General features: G+C 43.9%; 1 protein-coding gene across 2 annotated transcripts in view; it reads left to right on the forward strand.

Moving 5' to 3' along the window:
* The window catches only part of Ptprb (protein tyrosine phosphatase receptor type B), a 115,951-nt gene that overhangs the window by 70,458 nt on the left and 26,605 nt on the right, over positions 1–18,888 (forward strand). For both annotated transcript variants that reach the window (XM_016007384.3, XM_006988981.4), the window contains 9 exons: positions 501–764; positions 1,613–1,876; positions 2,306–2,575; positions 6,048–6,311; positions 8,332–8,595; positions 10,087–10,368; positions 11,567–11,845; positions 12,400–12,549; positions 15,265–15,508. In XM_016007384.3, the coding sequence (XP_015862870.1) occupies positions 501–764; positions 1,613–1,876; positions 2,306–2,575; positions 6,048–6,311; positions 8,332–8,595; positions 10,087–10,368; positions 11,567–11,845; positions 12,400–12,549; positions 15,265–15,508 (2,281 nt within the window). The remainder of the gene's footprint in view (positions 1–500; positions 765–1,612; positions 1,877–2,305; positions 2,576–6,047; positions 6,312–8,331; positions 8,596–10,086; positions 10,369–11,566; positions 11,846–12,399; positions 12,550–15,264; positions 15,509–18,888) is intronic.

The raw sequence follows: 18,888 nt of genomic DNA on the forward strand, positions 1-18,888 counted from the left end.
ATCCCCTTATGCAGCCCTGCTGAGTAAAGCAAGCTCCGATTCTCAGACCCTGAGTAAGTTCTCACTAGGAAAGCTCTGTGGGTCTCTACATTGGGCTTACATCATTCAGCTAAGCAATGGCCTACTATTATAGAATATTTATTGGTAGATAAAAGCAAGCAGAGTGAGGGAGGAAAAAAACCATGTGTTTCATTTTTCTTCCCTGTCTTCTTGCATCAAGACGTTAAAATTCTAGACATCTTGTTTTATCTTCTGACTGAGAGCATAACTCATAATTATATTCTACCAACATGTAACATATAAGATTTATGTCAGGGAGGAGGGGGGAATCACAACTTAAGTAGTTGCTTTCAATTTTTCTTCCTTAATTATGTATGAAGTAACTTAAGATTTTCCAGGGGGAGAGAGATGTTTGGCAGTTCCTTGAGTGTGATTCATAGATTGTGTAGGTAAACTTGATCAGTCCCATTCCTCAAATATCTTTTCATTTCTCTCCCTAGTCCCAGAGCCTGTGAAGGACCTCAAACTACTCAACAGGAGCACCGAAAACCTCCATGTGACTTGGTCACTAGCCAATGGGGACGTTGACCAGTATGAGGTCCAGCTGCTCTTCAATGATATGAAGGTCTTTCCTCCTATTCACCTTGTGAACACTGCAACTGAGTATCAGTTCACCGCCCTCATACCAGGGCGCCATTACAAAATCCTTGTCCTGACCATCAGTGGCGATGTTCAGCAGTCAGCCTTCATTGAGGGCCTCACGGGTAATTTGAAGTACTGTTCTTGAGCCTGAGTGGGCACAGTGACGTATTTAAGATATTAGATAATGCAAGTATTTAGATTAAGCCTTAGATAAATGAGGGATTGCAAGAAGCATAACATTGTCCTGAGAGTGATAATGATATTATCAAGGCAAGATTGACAAAAGTATATTATGATGTGGATGTGGCAAGGAACCTTTCAGAGAAATAACACCAAATGGATGTGCCTAACTGGGGCTTCTGGGACACACAGATTATATTATACATTTAGTAAATAACTCTCCTGCTGGGGTGTCAGTTCTTTGGAATTCTTTTAGTAGCTATCATACTTACTTAATAACTAAGTTGACAGCTTATTGGGGGACGGCCCCACAGCAATGTATATCCTGTCCAGTCTTCATAAACCTATGACTCATTACTATCATCACCATTGACTTTTTTTTCTTATGAAAAAATTCATAGAGGTTAAATAATTTGCCTATTATCATGTAGCTAGTAAATAAGAAAACCAAGTCTTGGATAGTCTAACCACCTCTCAATATATGGCTAATGTTTTCATTTCTTGATCTGCATCTGAACTTTCTCCCCTTAACTTCCGTTCCAGCAGAAGAGTTGACGGGGGGGGGGGGGGGGGGATTGGTATTTTTTTTCCACATGCATTCTTTCAGAAATGATAAACTATTCAAAAGCATAACCTAGGGAGGCCCTAGGGATGGAGCCCAAAGCCTTGCATGATAGACAAGTTCTGTATTATTGAGCCACATCCCCAGAGTAGCTTGGAAACTTTAGTTGAATATCCCCACAGTTCATTTTTTTTTAATGATAGTTTTGAAATTTCTTTTCTTTTCCAGTTCCCAGTACTGTCAAAAATATTCACATTTCTGCCGACGGAGCCACAGATAGATTGATGGTTACCTGGACCCCTGGTAGCGGAGATGTTGACTCCTATGTGGTATCAGCATTCAGGCAGAATGAGAAGGTTCAATCTCAGACTATATCTAAGCACATCTCAGAGCACACTTTTCACAGGCTGGAAGCCGGGGCCAAGTACAGGATCGCCATTGCTTCTGTCAGTGGGTCCCTGAGCAACGAGATAGATGCGCCCGGGCAGACAGGTGAGCTCGTAGCTGGTGAAGAACCAGATAGTAGAGTGATCCATGGTTCTCCATAGCAGAACAGTGAATGAATGGACTTAGTAAACTGATACAAATCTAATTTAAAACTACCTACGTGTGTATATTTCATGGCAGTTTCATGAGCATTTCTCATCTTTGTACTTTTTTGTCTTAATAGAGTCTTTTTTTTAAATTACATGTGCTTGGGGAAAAATGTACACTTACTAAAAGATGTTTCCAGCTTTATTTATAGACAGAACTCTTCAGAACTATACACTTTCCAAAATTTCATTTTGTTTTTTCAAAATTATTTTTAAGGAAGGAAAGCGTAGTTGTGTGCTTTGGTTTTAGAAGATTTTTCCTTAATTGAGTATTTTTCCCCTGAATGGTCGAACCTGAATTTTCTTGCTTTTTCTTGTTTCTTCGAAGTCCCCGCGTCTGTCCAGGGGGTCGCCGCAGATAATGCCTACAGCAGTAACTCCTTAACGCTAAGTTGGCAGAAAGCCGTCGGTGTGGCGGAAAGATATGACATCCTGCTTCTAAATGAGAACGGGGTTCTCCTGAGCAACAAGTCGGAGCCGGCTACCGCTAAGCAGCACAAATTTGAAGATCTGACGCCGGGCAAGAAATACAAGATGCAGATCCTCACCGTCAGCGGAGGCCTCTTCAGCAAGGAAGCCCAGGCTGAAGGCCGAACAGGTAGGTGACACAACGTCATGTTTGGGCCAGCTATCTCCTTGTCTGCCTCGGTGTAGACGCTGTAAGGTGAGGGAGCAGAGGCCACGCTGGGAGAAGACGCATAGCTCTCGACGCAGTAGTCGAGTCCATCCTGACTGCACACTTCCACATCAGCCAGCCAGTCCACACAGGCTTTAGCACACCATACTCCAACTCTGATTCGTCACTGAAACCTGTTCTGTTAGTTTACTATTGCCGCTGCCGACGTGGCTACAGACTTGATCATTTGAAAGAGTGCAAATGTATTAGCATATCATCCTCAAAGTCAGAAAGTGGGGCTAAAATAAGCTGTCAGGTGGCAACAACATATTTTCTAGGTTCTTCAGGGAGACATTCTTTCTTTTCAACCGCTGTACCTGTCTCTGTCCTCATCTGCTCCCTCCAACTTTGGAGGACTCTTGTTCCAGGACTTCAAGCGGGCACCACAGAGCAGTTACCATGGTTCCCTGCCACACCTTGTCCCTCATCCAGCTCCATGAGGGCCAGCCTCAACCTAACGGGGGTCAGTGCTGACGTTTTCTGCCTCAGTGGTTCTCTGCTGCTTTCTCGTCTGTAGCTAGTCACTTGGGAGGCCCTCCAACCAGCCAGAAGTGCTAAAAACCAGCTCTTCTCAAACTAGTCCAAAAGTCAGAAACAGAGAGAATTCTTCCAAGGTCATTTTAACTGATACCATAGCCAGATAGGGATACAACAAAAAGAGTTGATAGACTAATATCTCTAATGAACATAGACACAACACTCAGCAGAACACTAGCAATTCTAACCCAACAAGACCAAACAAGACTGTTCATCATAACCAGAGGATTTCCCTTGTGGATGCTAGAACAGTTCAACACCTGCAGATCTGTGCATAAGCTCTCCATAATACAGGGAAAGCATTCAATGCCGTTCAACTTCTGCTCATGATTAAAAAAAAAAAAGTGGACAAATTGGATCTAGGAGCATAATAAAAGTCATACATAACATTTGGCCAACATCATACTGAATGAGAGGAAAGCTGAACTTTCCACTAAGATCTGGAACAGTGGTTCTCAACCTTCCTAATGCTGTGACCCTTTAATATAGCTCCTCAGGCTGTGGTGACCCCCAACCCTAAAATTATTTCATTGCTACTTCAGGACTGTAGTTTTGCTACAGTTATGAATCGTAATGTAAATATCTGTGTTTTCCAACGCTCTTAGGTAACTGTGAAAAAAATTGTTCAACCTTCTAAAGGGGCCGAGACCCACAGATTGAGAACCACTGCTCTAGAACAGGACAAAGATGTGTAGCCACACTACCCTCATACAACATAGTACCAGAAGTATTCATCAGAGCTAGCTAGCAAGAGAAAGAAAGGACAGGAAAAACCACACAAGTAGGGCGAAAGTTAAATTATCACTGCTTGTGATTATGATTTTACCTTAAAAAAAAAAACTCTAGAGTCCACAAAAGACTGTTAGAATAGATAAACAAATTCAGTAAAACTGCAGGATGCAAAGTCAGCATACAAAAGCAAAAATCAAAACATTTTAGTATATCACAACAAAACTCCTAAAAAGGAAATAATGAACAGAATGCCATTCACAATAGTTACAAAGAAAGCAAAATACACAGAAAGGAATTTACCTAAGAAAGTGAAAGGCCTCTACGATGGCAATTACAAGTCTCTGGTAAAGAGAATTGAAAAGGAAACACAAACACAAAATTGGAAAGACCTCCCACATTCATGGGCTATAGGGAAGGAAGAATATTGCCGAAATATCCATCCACCTAACATGATTTGCAGCTTCAGTTCAATACCCATCAAAATACCAATGGCATGTTTCACAGAACTAGAAAAACATTCTAAAATTAGTACAGAAGCACAAAAGATGGAAAACTGGCTAAGACAATCTTGAGTAAAAGGAACAGAGCTGGAGGTATAATACTAGCTGTCTTTAAAATATGCTCTAAAGCCATAGTAATCAAAACAGCATTACAGTGCCATAAAGAACAGTCATACTAATCCATGGATTTCAATGAAGCATCCAGAAATAACCTCACATAATTTGGGGCCAACTGAGTCTTAGCAATGGTGCCAAGAACATTACTGGGTAAAAGGCAACACTTCCTTTAACAAATAGTGCTTAGAAAATGGAGTATCTACAAGTAGAGATTGAAACATGGCCCATATATCCTGCCCTATACAAAAATAAGCTCAAAATGGATCAAAGACTTAATTTGGTTGGGTTTTTTGTTTGTTTGTTTGTTTGTTTGTTTGTTTGTTTGTTTGTTTTTGAGACAGTGTCTGACTATGTAACCTTGACTGGCCTGGTCTGAGTGCTGGGATTAAAGGCACGCAACAAACATGGCTAGCCTCACAGACTTCATTGTAAGACCTCAAACTATCAAGACAACAGGAAAACAATTCAAGACACCAGTGTGGCCAATTACAAATATTGGTGGGGGTGGGAGTAGGGATGGGGGAGGGAAGTGGGGGGAGATGGAGCTGGGGAGGTTATATGAAATTGAGAAGCTTCTATACAACAAAATAAGCAGTCACCATAATGAAGCTGCAACCAAAAGGGAAATGTTGGTGACACTGTTTACCTGACAAAGGATTTTCATCCAGAATCTATAATGAATTTGAAAATTTAATAACAAAACCTACAAATTATTTCATTTATAATAGACAAAGGATATGATCAAATAGTTCTTTAGGGGGTTGCATTGGTTTCTGTGTGTGGGTTATTGTGTGTTTGCTTTTGTTTGTTTGGTTTGGTTTGGTTTTTTTTAATTTTTTATTGATTCTTTGTGAATTTCACATCATGCACCCCAATCTCACTCATCTCTCCGTTCCTCCATATCTGTCCTCCACCCTTGCTACCTCCTCCACCAAAAGAAAACAAAAAATTAAAAATAAAAGTAAGAGTTAAAAAAATTTTCACCATGGTAGCTACAGTGTGTCACACTGTCACACATTTATACCCTTTGCCCAAACAGCTTTACTTATATATGTTCAGGGCAATGAGTCATTGGTCTGGTTAGAGGTCTCTGGCTTCTGCTACACTATCAATACTGGATCCTCACTGGGACTCCTCTCAGATTTCCCATTGTTGCCCTGTGTCATGAAGATCCTGCAGCTTTGGGTCTGCAGGACAGGCCCCTTCACTCGCTCCAGCAGTTCTTAGAAGGAGTGGGTATTTGGGTAGGCCAATCAGAGCTTGTCTGGAGCACAAACCTGTCAAAATCAGAGACAGAAACGTGAACTGGAAAGGGCTGTCACCAAGGTCTCTTAGAAAAACCCCACTCTAGAAGGCTGCTGTTCGCATCTATTGGAAGTCAACATATCTTAAAGACAGGGATGATGCATGTGTTTGGGGTTGAATGTGTCCACCAAGGTGTTGATCCTGGACTGTGTCAGGGACATGCTGAAATGCTGACTCATTCTCTTGTTCCTTGACTCTTCTAGTCCCGGCGGCTGTCACCAATCTGAAGATCACAGAGAACTCCACTAGACACCTGTCCTTCAGCTGGACTGCCTCGGAGGGCGAGCTCAGCTGGTACAACATCTTTCTGTACAACCCAGACAAAACTCTTCAGGAAAGAGCTCAAGTTGACCCATTAGTCCAAAGCTTCTCTTTCCAGAACTTGCTACAAGGCCGGATGTACAAGATGGTGATTGTTACGCACAGTGGGGAGCTGTCCAATGAGTCCTTTATATTCGGCAGAACAGGTGAGACCCAAGCAGGGATGGACTGGGAGGGAGGTGTCACAGTATCCACTGGGTCAGCCCTGACTTGTTCTTCTGCCCCTATTCTGTTCAGAGTAGAGCTTTATAGGAATGTGTGACCTTGAAACCTTTGACCCTAACTCAGACAAGGTGTGAGTTGTGTCTACTTATTCCAGTGGCTTCTGTTCCTTGGCCTCCACTTATTTGTCTGATGGGGTTTGTGAAAAGTTAACCCAGTTCCTCTATTTGCCAGCAAACTCTTCAAACAAGGGTTGTAACACCTCACGACTCTAGTCAAGCTATTCCCTGCATCTTCCTACAGGGAATAGATGGAAGGCAGAGCAGGTCCACAGAAGGTCAACTACAAATCACACATACACACGTAGGAATGTATGCACACACACACACACACACACACACACACAAACACACACACACACACACACACATACACATTGACCACTGTGTGTTGGAAACAGAGCCCTAGCTAAGATGAACAAGAGTTCCAGGAAAACAGGAGACAAAAATCTCTCTGGGCTACAAACAAGTCAAATCTTATTTAACTTCTTCCTCATTTGACAACTATTCCTCAGTGCTTTGAGGTGCCAGGCACATGACTGACTCCTAGAAAATGGCAATGACCAAGAAGGACAGGCTTCTGGCCTTAGAGAGCCCCATGTGAGAAGAGAGGAGGGGAGAGAGTCAGGATTTTAAAGGGAGATGACTTTGAAAAATTCCATGAAATGAGCATGTGCAGACCATGGCTTAGTAAGACAGGACACTACTTTAAACAGAGGGATTTTTTTCGGCTGAGATCTGAGGGTGAGAGGAGACATGTGAAGACAGCACCCTAAAGGCATTTAATGGAAATGTTCTATTTGTCCACCAAAAGGATTAAAAGAGAGCTGTGATCAGCTCAGACCACAAATAGCATTGCCTAGATGTTACCATTGTTATCAGTATGCTTGGTCGGGGGACCTGACATGTTAAGAGGCAGATAATGGAAGATGTGCATAGGCATGGTGGTTCATGCCTTCAATCCCATCACTCAGGAGGCTATTGGTTAAAATATTAAGGCAACTCCACGTAGTTAAAAGGGAGGTTTATTTTGTGGGGTAACTTACAAGTGAAGGGATAGGGTACAGGGTCTGGGAAAGGTGTAGCACAGTCCGGCGGTGTTCTCTGGAGAACTCTGCTCAGTCTATCTCCAGCGTCCAGGGTCCAGGAACCAAGAGAGCCAGCCCATCCGGATCCTGGGTCTTCAAGGGTCCTCTCTCGGCTCTGCCTTGTAGGCGTGACAGTTACCGAAGCCTCAATGGGGGTGGTCCTTCCATATCAAAGCTGGAACATCTACCCACTACAGGAGGCTGCGGAGGGAGCATTATAAGTTTGAGCATTTGAGCTACATAATAGGATTCCACATGAGAGATGGGAAAAAGGAATCTCCAACAAATCATCATTATCCAAAGAATACCAGCTTAAAAAAAACATGGAGTATATTAGCATTGTAACTTTTTTATGTATTAGCAGAAATGACTCTGACCACCTCTTTTTTCTAAACTAAGGTTGTGCCCATATAGACTTTGACAAGAAAGAAAATGATATAACTGAGAACCTAAAGGCAGATGGCAAAGTAAAGAAACTCAGAGGGTGGTTATGGGATGGTTGCTGCCAGAGAGGTGGGTGGGGCTAGGAGAAGCTGGAACCATTTTCTGGGTCTTTTGGAAGGTAACTGATACATTGTCTCCTGGCATTAATCAGTCCTGAATATTTCATTGGACCTGTTTATCAGGGTGCCTATGGCCAACAGGAAGAATTTCCACCTGCTTTGATTCAGTTTAATTTGTACCCATTGCTATCCCACACAAGCCTCAACATGAGCAGTCTGACCCATGAGCACGAACCGAGTCCACAGTGCACAGGACTGAACCATGTACCCAGCATAGCCCAGATTCTTAGCTGTGGATCAACATGGGTTTGCACCACAGTTTCATTCTCAGTGTGAGTTTTTCTCTTCTTCCAGTCCCAGCTGCCGTGAACCATCTCAAAGGATCCAATCGGAACATGACAGACAGCCTTTGGTTCAGCTGGAGTCCAGCCTCTGGGGACTTTGACTTCTACGAGCTGATTCTCTACAATCCCAATGGCACAAAGAAGGAAAACTGGAAAGACAAAGGCCTGACAGAGTGGCGCTTCCAAGGTCTTGTGCCTGGAAGGAAATACATGCTGTGTGTGGTGACTCACAGTGGGGACCTCAGCAATAAAGTCACAGGGGAGGGCAGGACAGGTAAGAAGCCCAGCCAAGCGCTGGTGAGGAGTGACTTCTAGAGATGTATTTTGACTATGATTTTAATGATAAGATGGCTCCTCAGGGGGTCAAGCTAAGTATGAATACCCAGAACCCAAGTAAAGTGGAGCGTGGGAGCATATGTCTGTAATCCTAGGACCCTCCTCAGGCAAGGTGGGAGGAGGGGACACGGGAAGCTTGTGAGCCAGACACCCTGGCATATACAGGGGCAGACAACAAAGACACCCCGCCTCAGTCGAGGTAAAGTGCAAAGACTAACATTCAACCCTGTCCTCTGACCTTCACACATTTACACATGCACTATGAGATGTATGCATGCTCACATGCTCTCTCTCTCTCCCTCTCTCTCTGTTTTACATACACACACACACACACACACACACACACACACACACACGGGCATACACATATGTCTGCACGTAATAAACACACACACACACACAAAAGCACATAAATCTGCACACAATGGACACACACATACACATGGGCATACACATAATGGACACACACATACACAGGCATACACATATATCTACACACAATGGACACACACATACACACAATGGTAAGATAAAACCCATCTCTGCTTTGTATAAAAAGCACAAGGTTCTTAGTTTTGGACAGTCACTACTTACCTGCATGAAGCAAGGTAGATCACTGAGCATCTCACCCTCAGTTTTCATATCTGAAAAATGAGTATAATGATACACATCATCGCTATGGACTAGTTAGTCTCTCCTATATACTGTTATGCCTTGAGTGCACACAAGGTGGGTGTATCCCACCTTGGAATCTGTCTTAGTTGGGGTTTCTATTACTATGAAGAGATGCCATGACCATGGCAATGCTTATAATTTTTTTTTTAACTGGGTAGCTCACTTACAGTTCAGAGGTTTAGTCTGTTATTGTCATGGTGGGACATAGCAGCGTGCAGGTAGACACGGTGCTGGAAAAGTAGCTGAGAGTCCTACATCTTACAGGCAACAGGAAGTGGTCTCAATATAATACCAGGGGAAGCTTGAGCAAAAGAGACCTCGGTGACACACTTCCTCCAACAAGGCCACACCTACTCCAAAACAGTGCCACTCCCTTTGGGGGACATTTTCTTGCAAACCACCAGAGAGTCAGTCTACAAGACTATTTAAAACTGGACACAATAAAACTGAATCCCAGCCCTTTGCTTCCAAATCTGATGGAGTACTTTCCTACACACATAACCCACTCAGGATACATTCACGCTCTGTAGCACCCTGGTAAGGAAACTATAGGTATGAATATTTAAAGAAAAGATCCAAAATGCTAGGTAGTCCCTTATGCATAATAACTACTATAAAAGAAAGCTTCTACATCTATTGTGATCATGGTATCTCTCTGTACATTATAGTAGATCTTACGTCACTCAATGCTCTGAAACTATATGTTACGTCGCAAATTTGATTATGTGATTTTTCCATTTTATTTTACATATAGCCCCAAGTCCCCCCAGTCTTTTGTCCTTTGCTGATGTCGCAAACACTTCCTTGGCCATCACCTGGAAGGGGCCCCCAGACTGGACCGACTACAGTGACTTTGAGCTGCAGTGGCTCCCCCGAGACGCACTTACTGTCTTCAACCCCTACAGCAACAGAAAATCAGAAGGACGCATTGTGTATGGGCTCCGCCCAGGGAGAGCCTATCAGTTCAGCGTCAAGACTGTCAGTGGAGATTCCTGGAGAACATACAGCAAACCAATCTCTGGCTCTGTGAGGACGAGTACGGCTTGTCTTGCTTCTCTTGGCTTCTGGATGGGATGGGAGGATCATCTTACTCCAGCGGGGCTTGGGTTGAATCCATAATCTTACTCAAGATGGCTGGACTTGGATTCGGAGAGGAGAGAGAGAATACATATTACCTCCTGTTCGGTAGAGAGTAGGCAAGATTAGAGGATGGAGATGGGAGTGGGTCCATGGAGCATCATGAGTCACTACAGTTATTTCCCAGCCTCCTCTTCAGCAGAGGTCATGTTTATTGAGTAATGACTCTGCCAGCCAGGGTTCTAGATGTCCCCAGTGGTTGGTAGAGCTGGGAAGCCATTTGTCATTTATCTAGAAGTGTTGGTAAGTAGACTTTGTGTTCAGGCTGGAAGCTTCCCCTCTCATCTCTAAGCTACCTTGCCTCAGCTTCCAACCAGGCATTTTCAGTGTGCTCGCGGGCATCTGTTTTTCCAACCGTACTAGTAACTTTCTTCTTCGTTTTTGTGGGGCCTTTATTGTTGTGTTGTTTTCATTTGGGTGTGTAGTGTTGAGGAGAGAACCCTTGGCCTCACACACGCCAGGCAAGTGTTAAGTCACCTAGCCACGCCCTTAGTGACATTTCCAACTATTGCTTTTGCATGTATGTTTATTTATCTATTTATTTTTATGTGTGTTCTCATGAGTATGCATGCATGTGCATGTCACAGCACACATGGATGTGGAGGTCAGAGGACAACTTGTGGAAATCAGTTGTCTCCTTATAATCATGATTCCAGGGATTGAACCCGGGCCATCAGGCTTGGTGGCACGCCCCTTTACCTGCTGAGCCATCTCACTGGCCCCATTTTGACTTTAAACTTTTTTGTTTGTTTGTTGTGTTTCAAGGCAGGGTTCCTCTGAGTAGCCCTGGCTGTCCTGGAACTCTCTCTGTAGACCAGGCTGGCCTTGAACTCAGAGATCTGACTGCCTCTGCTTCCTGAGTACTGGGATTAAAGGCGCGTGGCACCACCACCTGCTTTAAACTTTTTTTTTCAAAGTGCAGACCAGCAGCCAGAAATTTTCCTTGAAGATCCTTCAACATATTTCCACCAAAAAGCAATTCACTAAATTCTGGGGACTGTGTGTGTACATCTCAGAGATCGTTCTCTCCAAGAGTGCTTGAGGAAATGATTCTCCCACACTCCTGAACTCTTGTCTTTTCCCCTTTGCGCCTCCAGAGCCAGACAAGATACAAAACCTGCACTGCCGCCCCCAGAACTCGACAGCCATCGCTTGTTCTTGGGTACCGCCCGACTCTGACTTTGATGGTTACAGCGTTGAGTGCCGAAAAATGGATACCCAAGAAATCGAGTTTTCCAGAAAGCTGGAGAAAGAAAAATCTCTCCTCAACATCATGATGCTAGTGCCTCACAAGAGGTACTTGGTGTCCATCAAGGTGCAGTCAGCCGGTGTGACCAGTGAGGTGGTTGAAGACAGCACCATCACTATGATAGACCGTAAGTGTTCCGAGAGGTCTGCACGGGACCTCCTGAGGCCGCACCCGGGAGAGGACTGCGCATCTCTCTCGGTCATTTCCAGCACTCCCGCTCTCTTGCACACAGTCCACATGTACATAGCCCTGTGTCATTACTACTTGGAGAAGAGGATCAAATGACTCCAGGAAAATGGAGACATTTGTCCGGGTGAAGTTCTCCAATAGCAATACGAAAGTGCCCAAACAAGTTGGGATTCCAGCATATCACCTTGCCTGATCTAGTTAGTCCATAACGAGTGGGGCTTTTAAGCAATTTGGTGCTACAACTTGAGGAAATCCTGCAAAGGAGCCACCTCTTTCATTATGCTTAATGTGCCACCGCAAATGGTTTTCTCTGCCTACTTCTGTTCAGGGGAGGAGGAGGATTTCTTCACGGAGGCTGTAATCACACTCTCCGGCGGCGGTGGCGCACAGAGGCTGGGGCGACTGCAGACCTTCACCTCCCTGACCTGTTCAGGAGGTGACAGCAGCCCCCGTGGTGACCCCTTCTTGACGCCCTCCCCACGGCTTTTTCAGGCCCTCCCCCGCCACCTCCGCACATTCGTGTGAGTGAGAAGGATGTGCTGATCAGCAAGTCTTCCATCAACTTCACTGTCAACTGCAGCTGGTTCAGCGACACCAACGGAGCTGTGAAATACTTCGCGGTGGTGGTGAGAGAGGCTGACGGTAAGCCGCGGTGAATTCATGAACCAGTGACAGCGTCGCCTTCTTGGAGGTCGCCTGAGGTCTCCTTTAATGACGACGTTGGAAGAGTAGAAAAATTACATTTTTAACATTCATGTCTGTGTCTGCTGGATACAGGGAGGTACAAGTAAAGCTGCCCGGAGACTCCTTGGGCAATGAACCCTGTTATCTTTAGGCATAATGAGAGCAGCATGATAACAGTAACAATAACAATAACCGTTGAGCTGAACAGAGTTGCCCATACTTAACAAGCTCAGCACTCAAGAAGCTGAGACAGGAGGACTACTATGAGTTCAAGACCATCCTTATAACTATGTAACAGAATCTATCTTTTAAAAAAAAAGTAAAGGTAATTTTTAGAGCCCTTACTCCTTCTCAAGCACTGTTGGAAATGCTTGAGTATCCTCTTAGCTACCCAGCAATCTTGTTTATTCCTATTTTTTTTAAATCTGCCATTATATAGCAGCACGTCTCAACTCTTTCTCTCTCTCTGTCTCAAATGCCTCTGATGGCCACATACTCCCAAACTATGCATCCATTCACAAAAATTCCCAAAAGCTTGCAAGAGAGAAAAGATATATTTGAAGTGTCACCTCTTTTACTGAATTTTGTTTGTTTGATCTTACTGTTGCTTGTTTTTGGTGACAGGATTTTTTTTAATGTAGTCCAGTCTGGTCTTACCCTCACTTTGTAGTCTAAGATGACCTCAAACTCATGAGTCTCCTGCCTCAGTTTCCTCACTGCTTGGTTTACAAACATATTACTACACCCAGCTTTTAATTTTTATCTGTGTGTCATTATCTAGTTTTGTAGCATATGGAGGGAATACCCAGTTTCCACAGACTGGATAAATGCTATACAATAGCTATCATTATACACAACTGAACTGTAACCTTTAGAGTTTCTTATAACACATTCTGTCAAATTGCCTGTGTGGGTGCCATATCGGGGGTACACGTGTTCAAGTATTCATTTACTGTTCAGGTCCTACGTGTTGACTCTCCCAAATAGATCCCAGTGTGCACAGTGACATTAGTTCATTTCACCTTCCTTATTTTTCTCAAAATTATTCAAGGTACTATACATGAATTTCCTTAATCATCTCTGACAACCTTTGAGCCATTTATGGGTTAAAGGGGAATTCTTAAACAGAACAAACACTGGAACAGTTTCCAGACTAAATGGTATTTTAGTTCCGCTGGGTATTTCACAGTCTATGTGGTTTTACGTTCTATTTAGTTGTATGAAATTGGTTATGCATAATTAACTAAATAATTTCGAGGGTCACTGGCGCATCCCCGATTTCCTCACACCCTGTAACTGGAGATGAATTTGTGAGCTGTGAATAAACTTTAGGTGGGCAGCAACAAAGATAATGTGTTTCCACATCATGTGTATCTAGGGCAGGGACCAAAACCTCACAACCGGCAGGGCAGCCAACCTTCTGCTCCACAGACAGGTAGATTTCCATTACTAGTGTCCACAGAGTTGAGCGATGGTCCCTTGGTACCCAAAGAGAACAGTCTATCCACATACACTCATCCTAAAGGCAATGTTCCCTTTCACTTCAACTGTTGCCAACGAAATAATGTCTCCATTTCAGAAAAGGTAAATTAATGACCAAACAACCATCCAAATGCAAGAAGTCATCTGTCATCTGGGACTTCAGTACATTGGTCCCAAGGTCGGGGCTCTCCTGGCTAAAGGGCATGGAAGAAGGGATATATAAAAGGAGGAGCTCAGAGAACCTTTGAAAGGTAGCATCAGGGTTTCGGCTGGGTCCTTGGGAAGAGGAAGAGAGAAATAAAGGACCCCCAAGTCTCTGTCTGGATCCTTTCTAAAATGTGGTCTGAGAATATAATATCGGGAGGAACTCAGTTCTTGGAATTAATCTCTCCTGGTCAGTTCCTTCTCTACCCTCAAATCTGCTTCCCTAGACACAGCATAAATAAAATGCCAATAAATCAGAAAAAAATATTTCTAAGATATACTCCAGGTGAGTGGATCTTATTAAAGTCCTAGGTGCTGTGATAAACCCACGTCTGGAAGGGCATCAGAGATATAATCCTGTCTCTATAATATTTTCCTTATTAATTATGCTTTTTGTTTTTCCTCAAGCAACATCAAAACTAGTTCACAGTGTCCAAGCAGGCTGGGTGGACAAGGAGGGTATTCTGGGAAGTGTTCAGAGTGAGCAGACAAATTTGAGGCAAGAACAAACTGTACTCAAGATGACAGAAGAGTAAGATGTCTCTGGGTGTGCATGTTGTCCTCTAGAGGACAACTACTCTGGCTTGGGACACGATTTTTCTTATCTGTTCTCTGTCTCCCAGGTCATTGAGTTTCTGCAACTACAGTGAGTTTGGCCAGGCAGAGAGATTACTGAGTGGCTTCACTCTCTTGATGGGGCGTCACCAGGCATCTGGAGCTATGGGATGTGTTATCATTTGATGTAACTGATTGATTTGGTAGTCTAGAAATCTGATGGTGTATTACATAACTATAACAATGATTATACTTATTTTAGAAACAATAGGTTCAAATAGCATGTTTTGAGATTGCCAAATCTGTATTATGGGCTAACCAAAGATGAACATGTAGCCTTAGAAATGCAGCACTCAAGACACACACACACACACACACACACACACACACACACACACACACACACCTTTAACTGTGGGCTTTCTCCTGCAGGTATGGATGAGCTAAAGCCAGAACAACAGCACCCTCTCCCTTCCTACCTGGAATACAGACACAACGCCTCCATTAGAGTCTACCAGACCAATTATTTTGCCAGCAAGTGTGCAGAAAGTCCCGACAGCAGTTCTAAGAGTTTTAACATTAAGCTTGGAGCGGAGATGGACAGCCTTGGCGGCAAATGTGATCCCAGTCAGCAGAAGTTCTGTGATGGACCACTGAAGCCACACACCGCCTACAGGTTAGATACATTGCCATCATTTGCTTGAGAGATGTACTACGTTATGAGGTGCTCAGGCAGCTGAGCACTACCGTGCATATGAACTCCTGTAGATTAATAGCCTATGCTGCGAAAGTGCTCTATATTATAGAGAGTAATTTATAAAAGTTGGGCTCATGCCTCCATTCACAGGTAATGTGCAAAGAGGGCTTCCCAAAGCATTGTGTGAAACACCGGGGGCTTTTAACCAATCATTCTTTCTCATGCAACTGCTTTAGCATTTGTCAAGAAATTTACGATGCTCACTGTTGTGAAAATCTTCAGATAGACCGAGTTGAGGGAGACCCAAACAATATGAAGCTCTAGTGTACATTTTGAATGAGACTGAAATCATACTTACTCTCCAAGGTGTGTAAGCACGAAAGTGCTCTACGGTCCAGACAGAACTCTTGAAGGGAGGCCTGCATGAATAGAAACACCTGTTCCCCACTGCAAGGTGGCAGATGAATGGAGCAGCTGTTTGCTGTCCGGTCCCCAGAAAGCACAGCTGTAGTCAGCAAGGGCCTTCCCACCCTAGGAATTTGTGGCATTCTTATTCTTCATTGTGGTTCCAAAAGCAAATAGAGTCACCCAATCAGCATCCTCCGGAGAAAGGAAACCTAAGCTCCTGTCTTGGATGATAAGGCTACAGACATCCAATTTTATTATTTCCTCGGGGGATGGATGTTCTCTGCTGGGTGTTGTGGCAAGTCTGGTAACCCAGGCAACATGGCAGCCAGTCAGATTCCCTGTGAGCCAGTGTGCATTCTGGTTGATCAGTGTCAAGCAAGGTCTTACTGACTCTTACATATTTTGAGTCCCACTTCTGAGACCAAGTAGAATTTTTTTCTGCCAGTTTCCAAAGGAGATTGTAGCATATCTTCACACCTAAGAGAGTTCTTTTTCTCCTCCACCAGCCCATCAACAAAGGCAAGCAGATGGTTTCCCCAAAACAAAGGCTTTCTTTGGGTCAGAACTCCATGTAACCACCGGGACTCCACACAAGCTTGCTATTACTTCTCAGGCAAGACTATGGCCTCCAGGGTAAACGTGAACAAACCCAGGGATCTATGCTTCAAAAAGCCCATGGGTCTACATAAAGGAGATCAGTTATTAGACAGAGGAGGCAAGATCCACACACAGGATCAGAAACTGGGACCTTACAGTCTCTGTAGGAGTCAGGAGAGTCCTTGGTTCCTTGGTGATCTGGGTTCAAAGAACCTGAGCAAAATTATTCTGGGAACTGTTCTCCTGTAGAAGTGAAAGGCTAGGACTGTGCTTGTTCATTGACTTAGATAGAAGGTGATGGGGTACTCCTCTCTGTCCAGAGAACTACAGGGTCTGCCAGGGACTAAACCCCATGATTTTGAGCCTTTCCCATTTTAACTAAGCACTTACCATGTCCCAGTGTGACCCTTGGTAACTATGGGACATGACACATGTCAGGTTCATTCTCAGCTAAGATGTTTAACCTCAGCTTAAGATCCTTTTCCTTATTAAATCAACAACATTCACATGTTAAACCAAGGGAAGCTTCTCTTTAGTGTATGTGAACTGCCAGCACTACTACTTTGCATTATAAAGTGAAAGTTAAGGTTTCTTTAACATAAGCACTGGGGTATTGTGACAATCCATCTCATAATAAGATGGCTCCAGAAAGCTGGGCTTGGTAGACCAAGCCTTTAATACTAGCATTTGAGAGGCAGAGACAGGGGGATCAAGAATTTGAGGGTACTCTGGTGTCTTAGTTAGGGTTTTATTGCTGTAAGGAGATACCCTGACCATGGCAATTCTTCCCTCTCCCCTGCCCCATGGCAACTCTTATAAAAGAAAACATTTAATTGGGGCTGGCTTACAGTTAAGGAGTTTAGTCCATTGTCATCATGGTGGGAAGCAAGGAGGCAGGCAGGCAGGCATGGTGCTGGAGAGGTAGCTAAGAGTTCTGCATCTGGATCCTCAGGCAGCAGGAAGAGAGAGTGACACTGGGCCTGGCTTGAGTGTTTGAAACTTTAAAGCCCACCCCCAGTGACACACTTCCTCCAATAAGGCCACACCTACTCCTATAAGGCCACACCTCCTAATAGTGCGACTTCCTATGAGCTTATTGGGGCTGTTTTCATTCAAACCACCACACATGGGCTATATAGCAAGTTTGAGCTCCAACTAGGTACATAAAACCTGTCTCTAAAAGACAAAAACGAAATTAAACCAACAGTTGGCTGCTGAGTAATATGGGGGTGGGGGACCCTAAGTAGATGGTTCTGTTGGTAGAGTCCTTGTCAGGCAAGCAGGAGGACCCAAGACTGATCCCCAGAACCTACATACAAAATCTGGGTGGAATGGTTGTATGCTTGGGATCCTAAAACTGAAAAAAAAAAATGGTGATAAGCAATATATTCTAGGGTTCACTAGGGTTCAGCTAGCCTAGCTGGATCTGCAAGCCCCAGACTAAAGATAGACACTATCTCAAGAACAACAGAAACTCACAAGGTAAATAGCTCCTGGGGTTGTCCTCTGGCCTCCCTACAGGCCTGCACACATGGCCATGCACACCTGCACACACCTGTACCTGTACACACACCTGTGGAAACGCTGAACAAAAGAGTGTTTCATTCTCTGGATGGAACAGAATAGAACAAAGATTTCATCATGATGTTCAGAATGACATACAGTTTAAACCTTAGGAATTGTTTATTTCTGGAACTTTCCATATAATAATTTTGGGCCACAATTGACTCCATAACTGAAAGTGTAAAAGGGGGCAGCAGTACTGCATTTCATAAGAAGAGCAAATAAGAAAATATGGATGATTATGTCTGGACCAGGACCACCAATCTCCCAGAACATACCTGTCCTATCCACAGTGGCTGCCAAGGCCCCGGGGGAAAGCCACACCATTTGAGCTCCAGCTCTACTACTTTCTAGCTGTATCATATTGTAAACAGCATCCTAGCACCCTAGTCCTTGCCTTCCCCATCTGCACATCATCAGAGAGTTGTCCTGAAGAGTCATGGATGTGACAGATCAGAGCTCTTTGTGTCTTGTCTGTGATTCCCATTCATTTACAATAGCTCATGTCCTACCATTTGCCCTCTGACCCCTCACTCCATCAAGTTCCCTCTGGCTGGCTCTCCTACATCTCTGAATCTTTGAAATTCGTTTTTACAATCCTTTGGGATGCTTTCTGCTCTTCTCTGGTTTGCTTATAATGCCCGCTTAATTTTTAGACAGCCCCATACCATACCTGCCAACCACAGAGTAGGTTATACTATATAACTACTCTCCCCCGGCTTCATTGACAGCCCCTAGCCCTACATCCTTCTAATCCTGCATTTCTCCATGGCTTTTGAAATCCCTCTACA

The sequence above is a fragment of the Peromyscus maniculatus genome, chromosome 18 (assembly GCF_049852395.1).
Source record: "Peromyscus maniculatus bairdii isolate BWxNUB_F1_BW_parent chromosome 18, HU_Pman_BW_mat_3.1, whole genome shotgun sequence".
In the NCBI taxonomy this organism is placed as follows: Eukaryota; Metazoa; Chordata; class Mammalia; order Rodentia; family Cricetidae; genus Peromyscus; species Peromyscus maniculatus.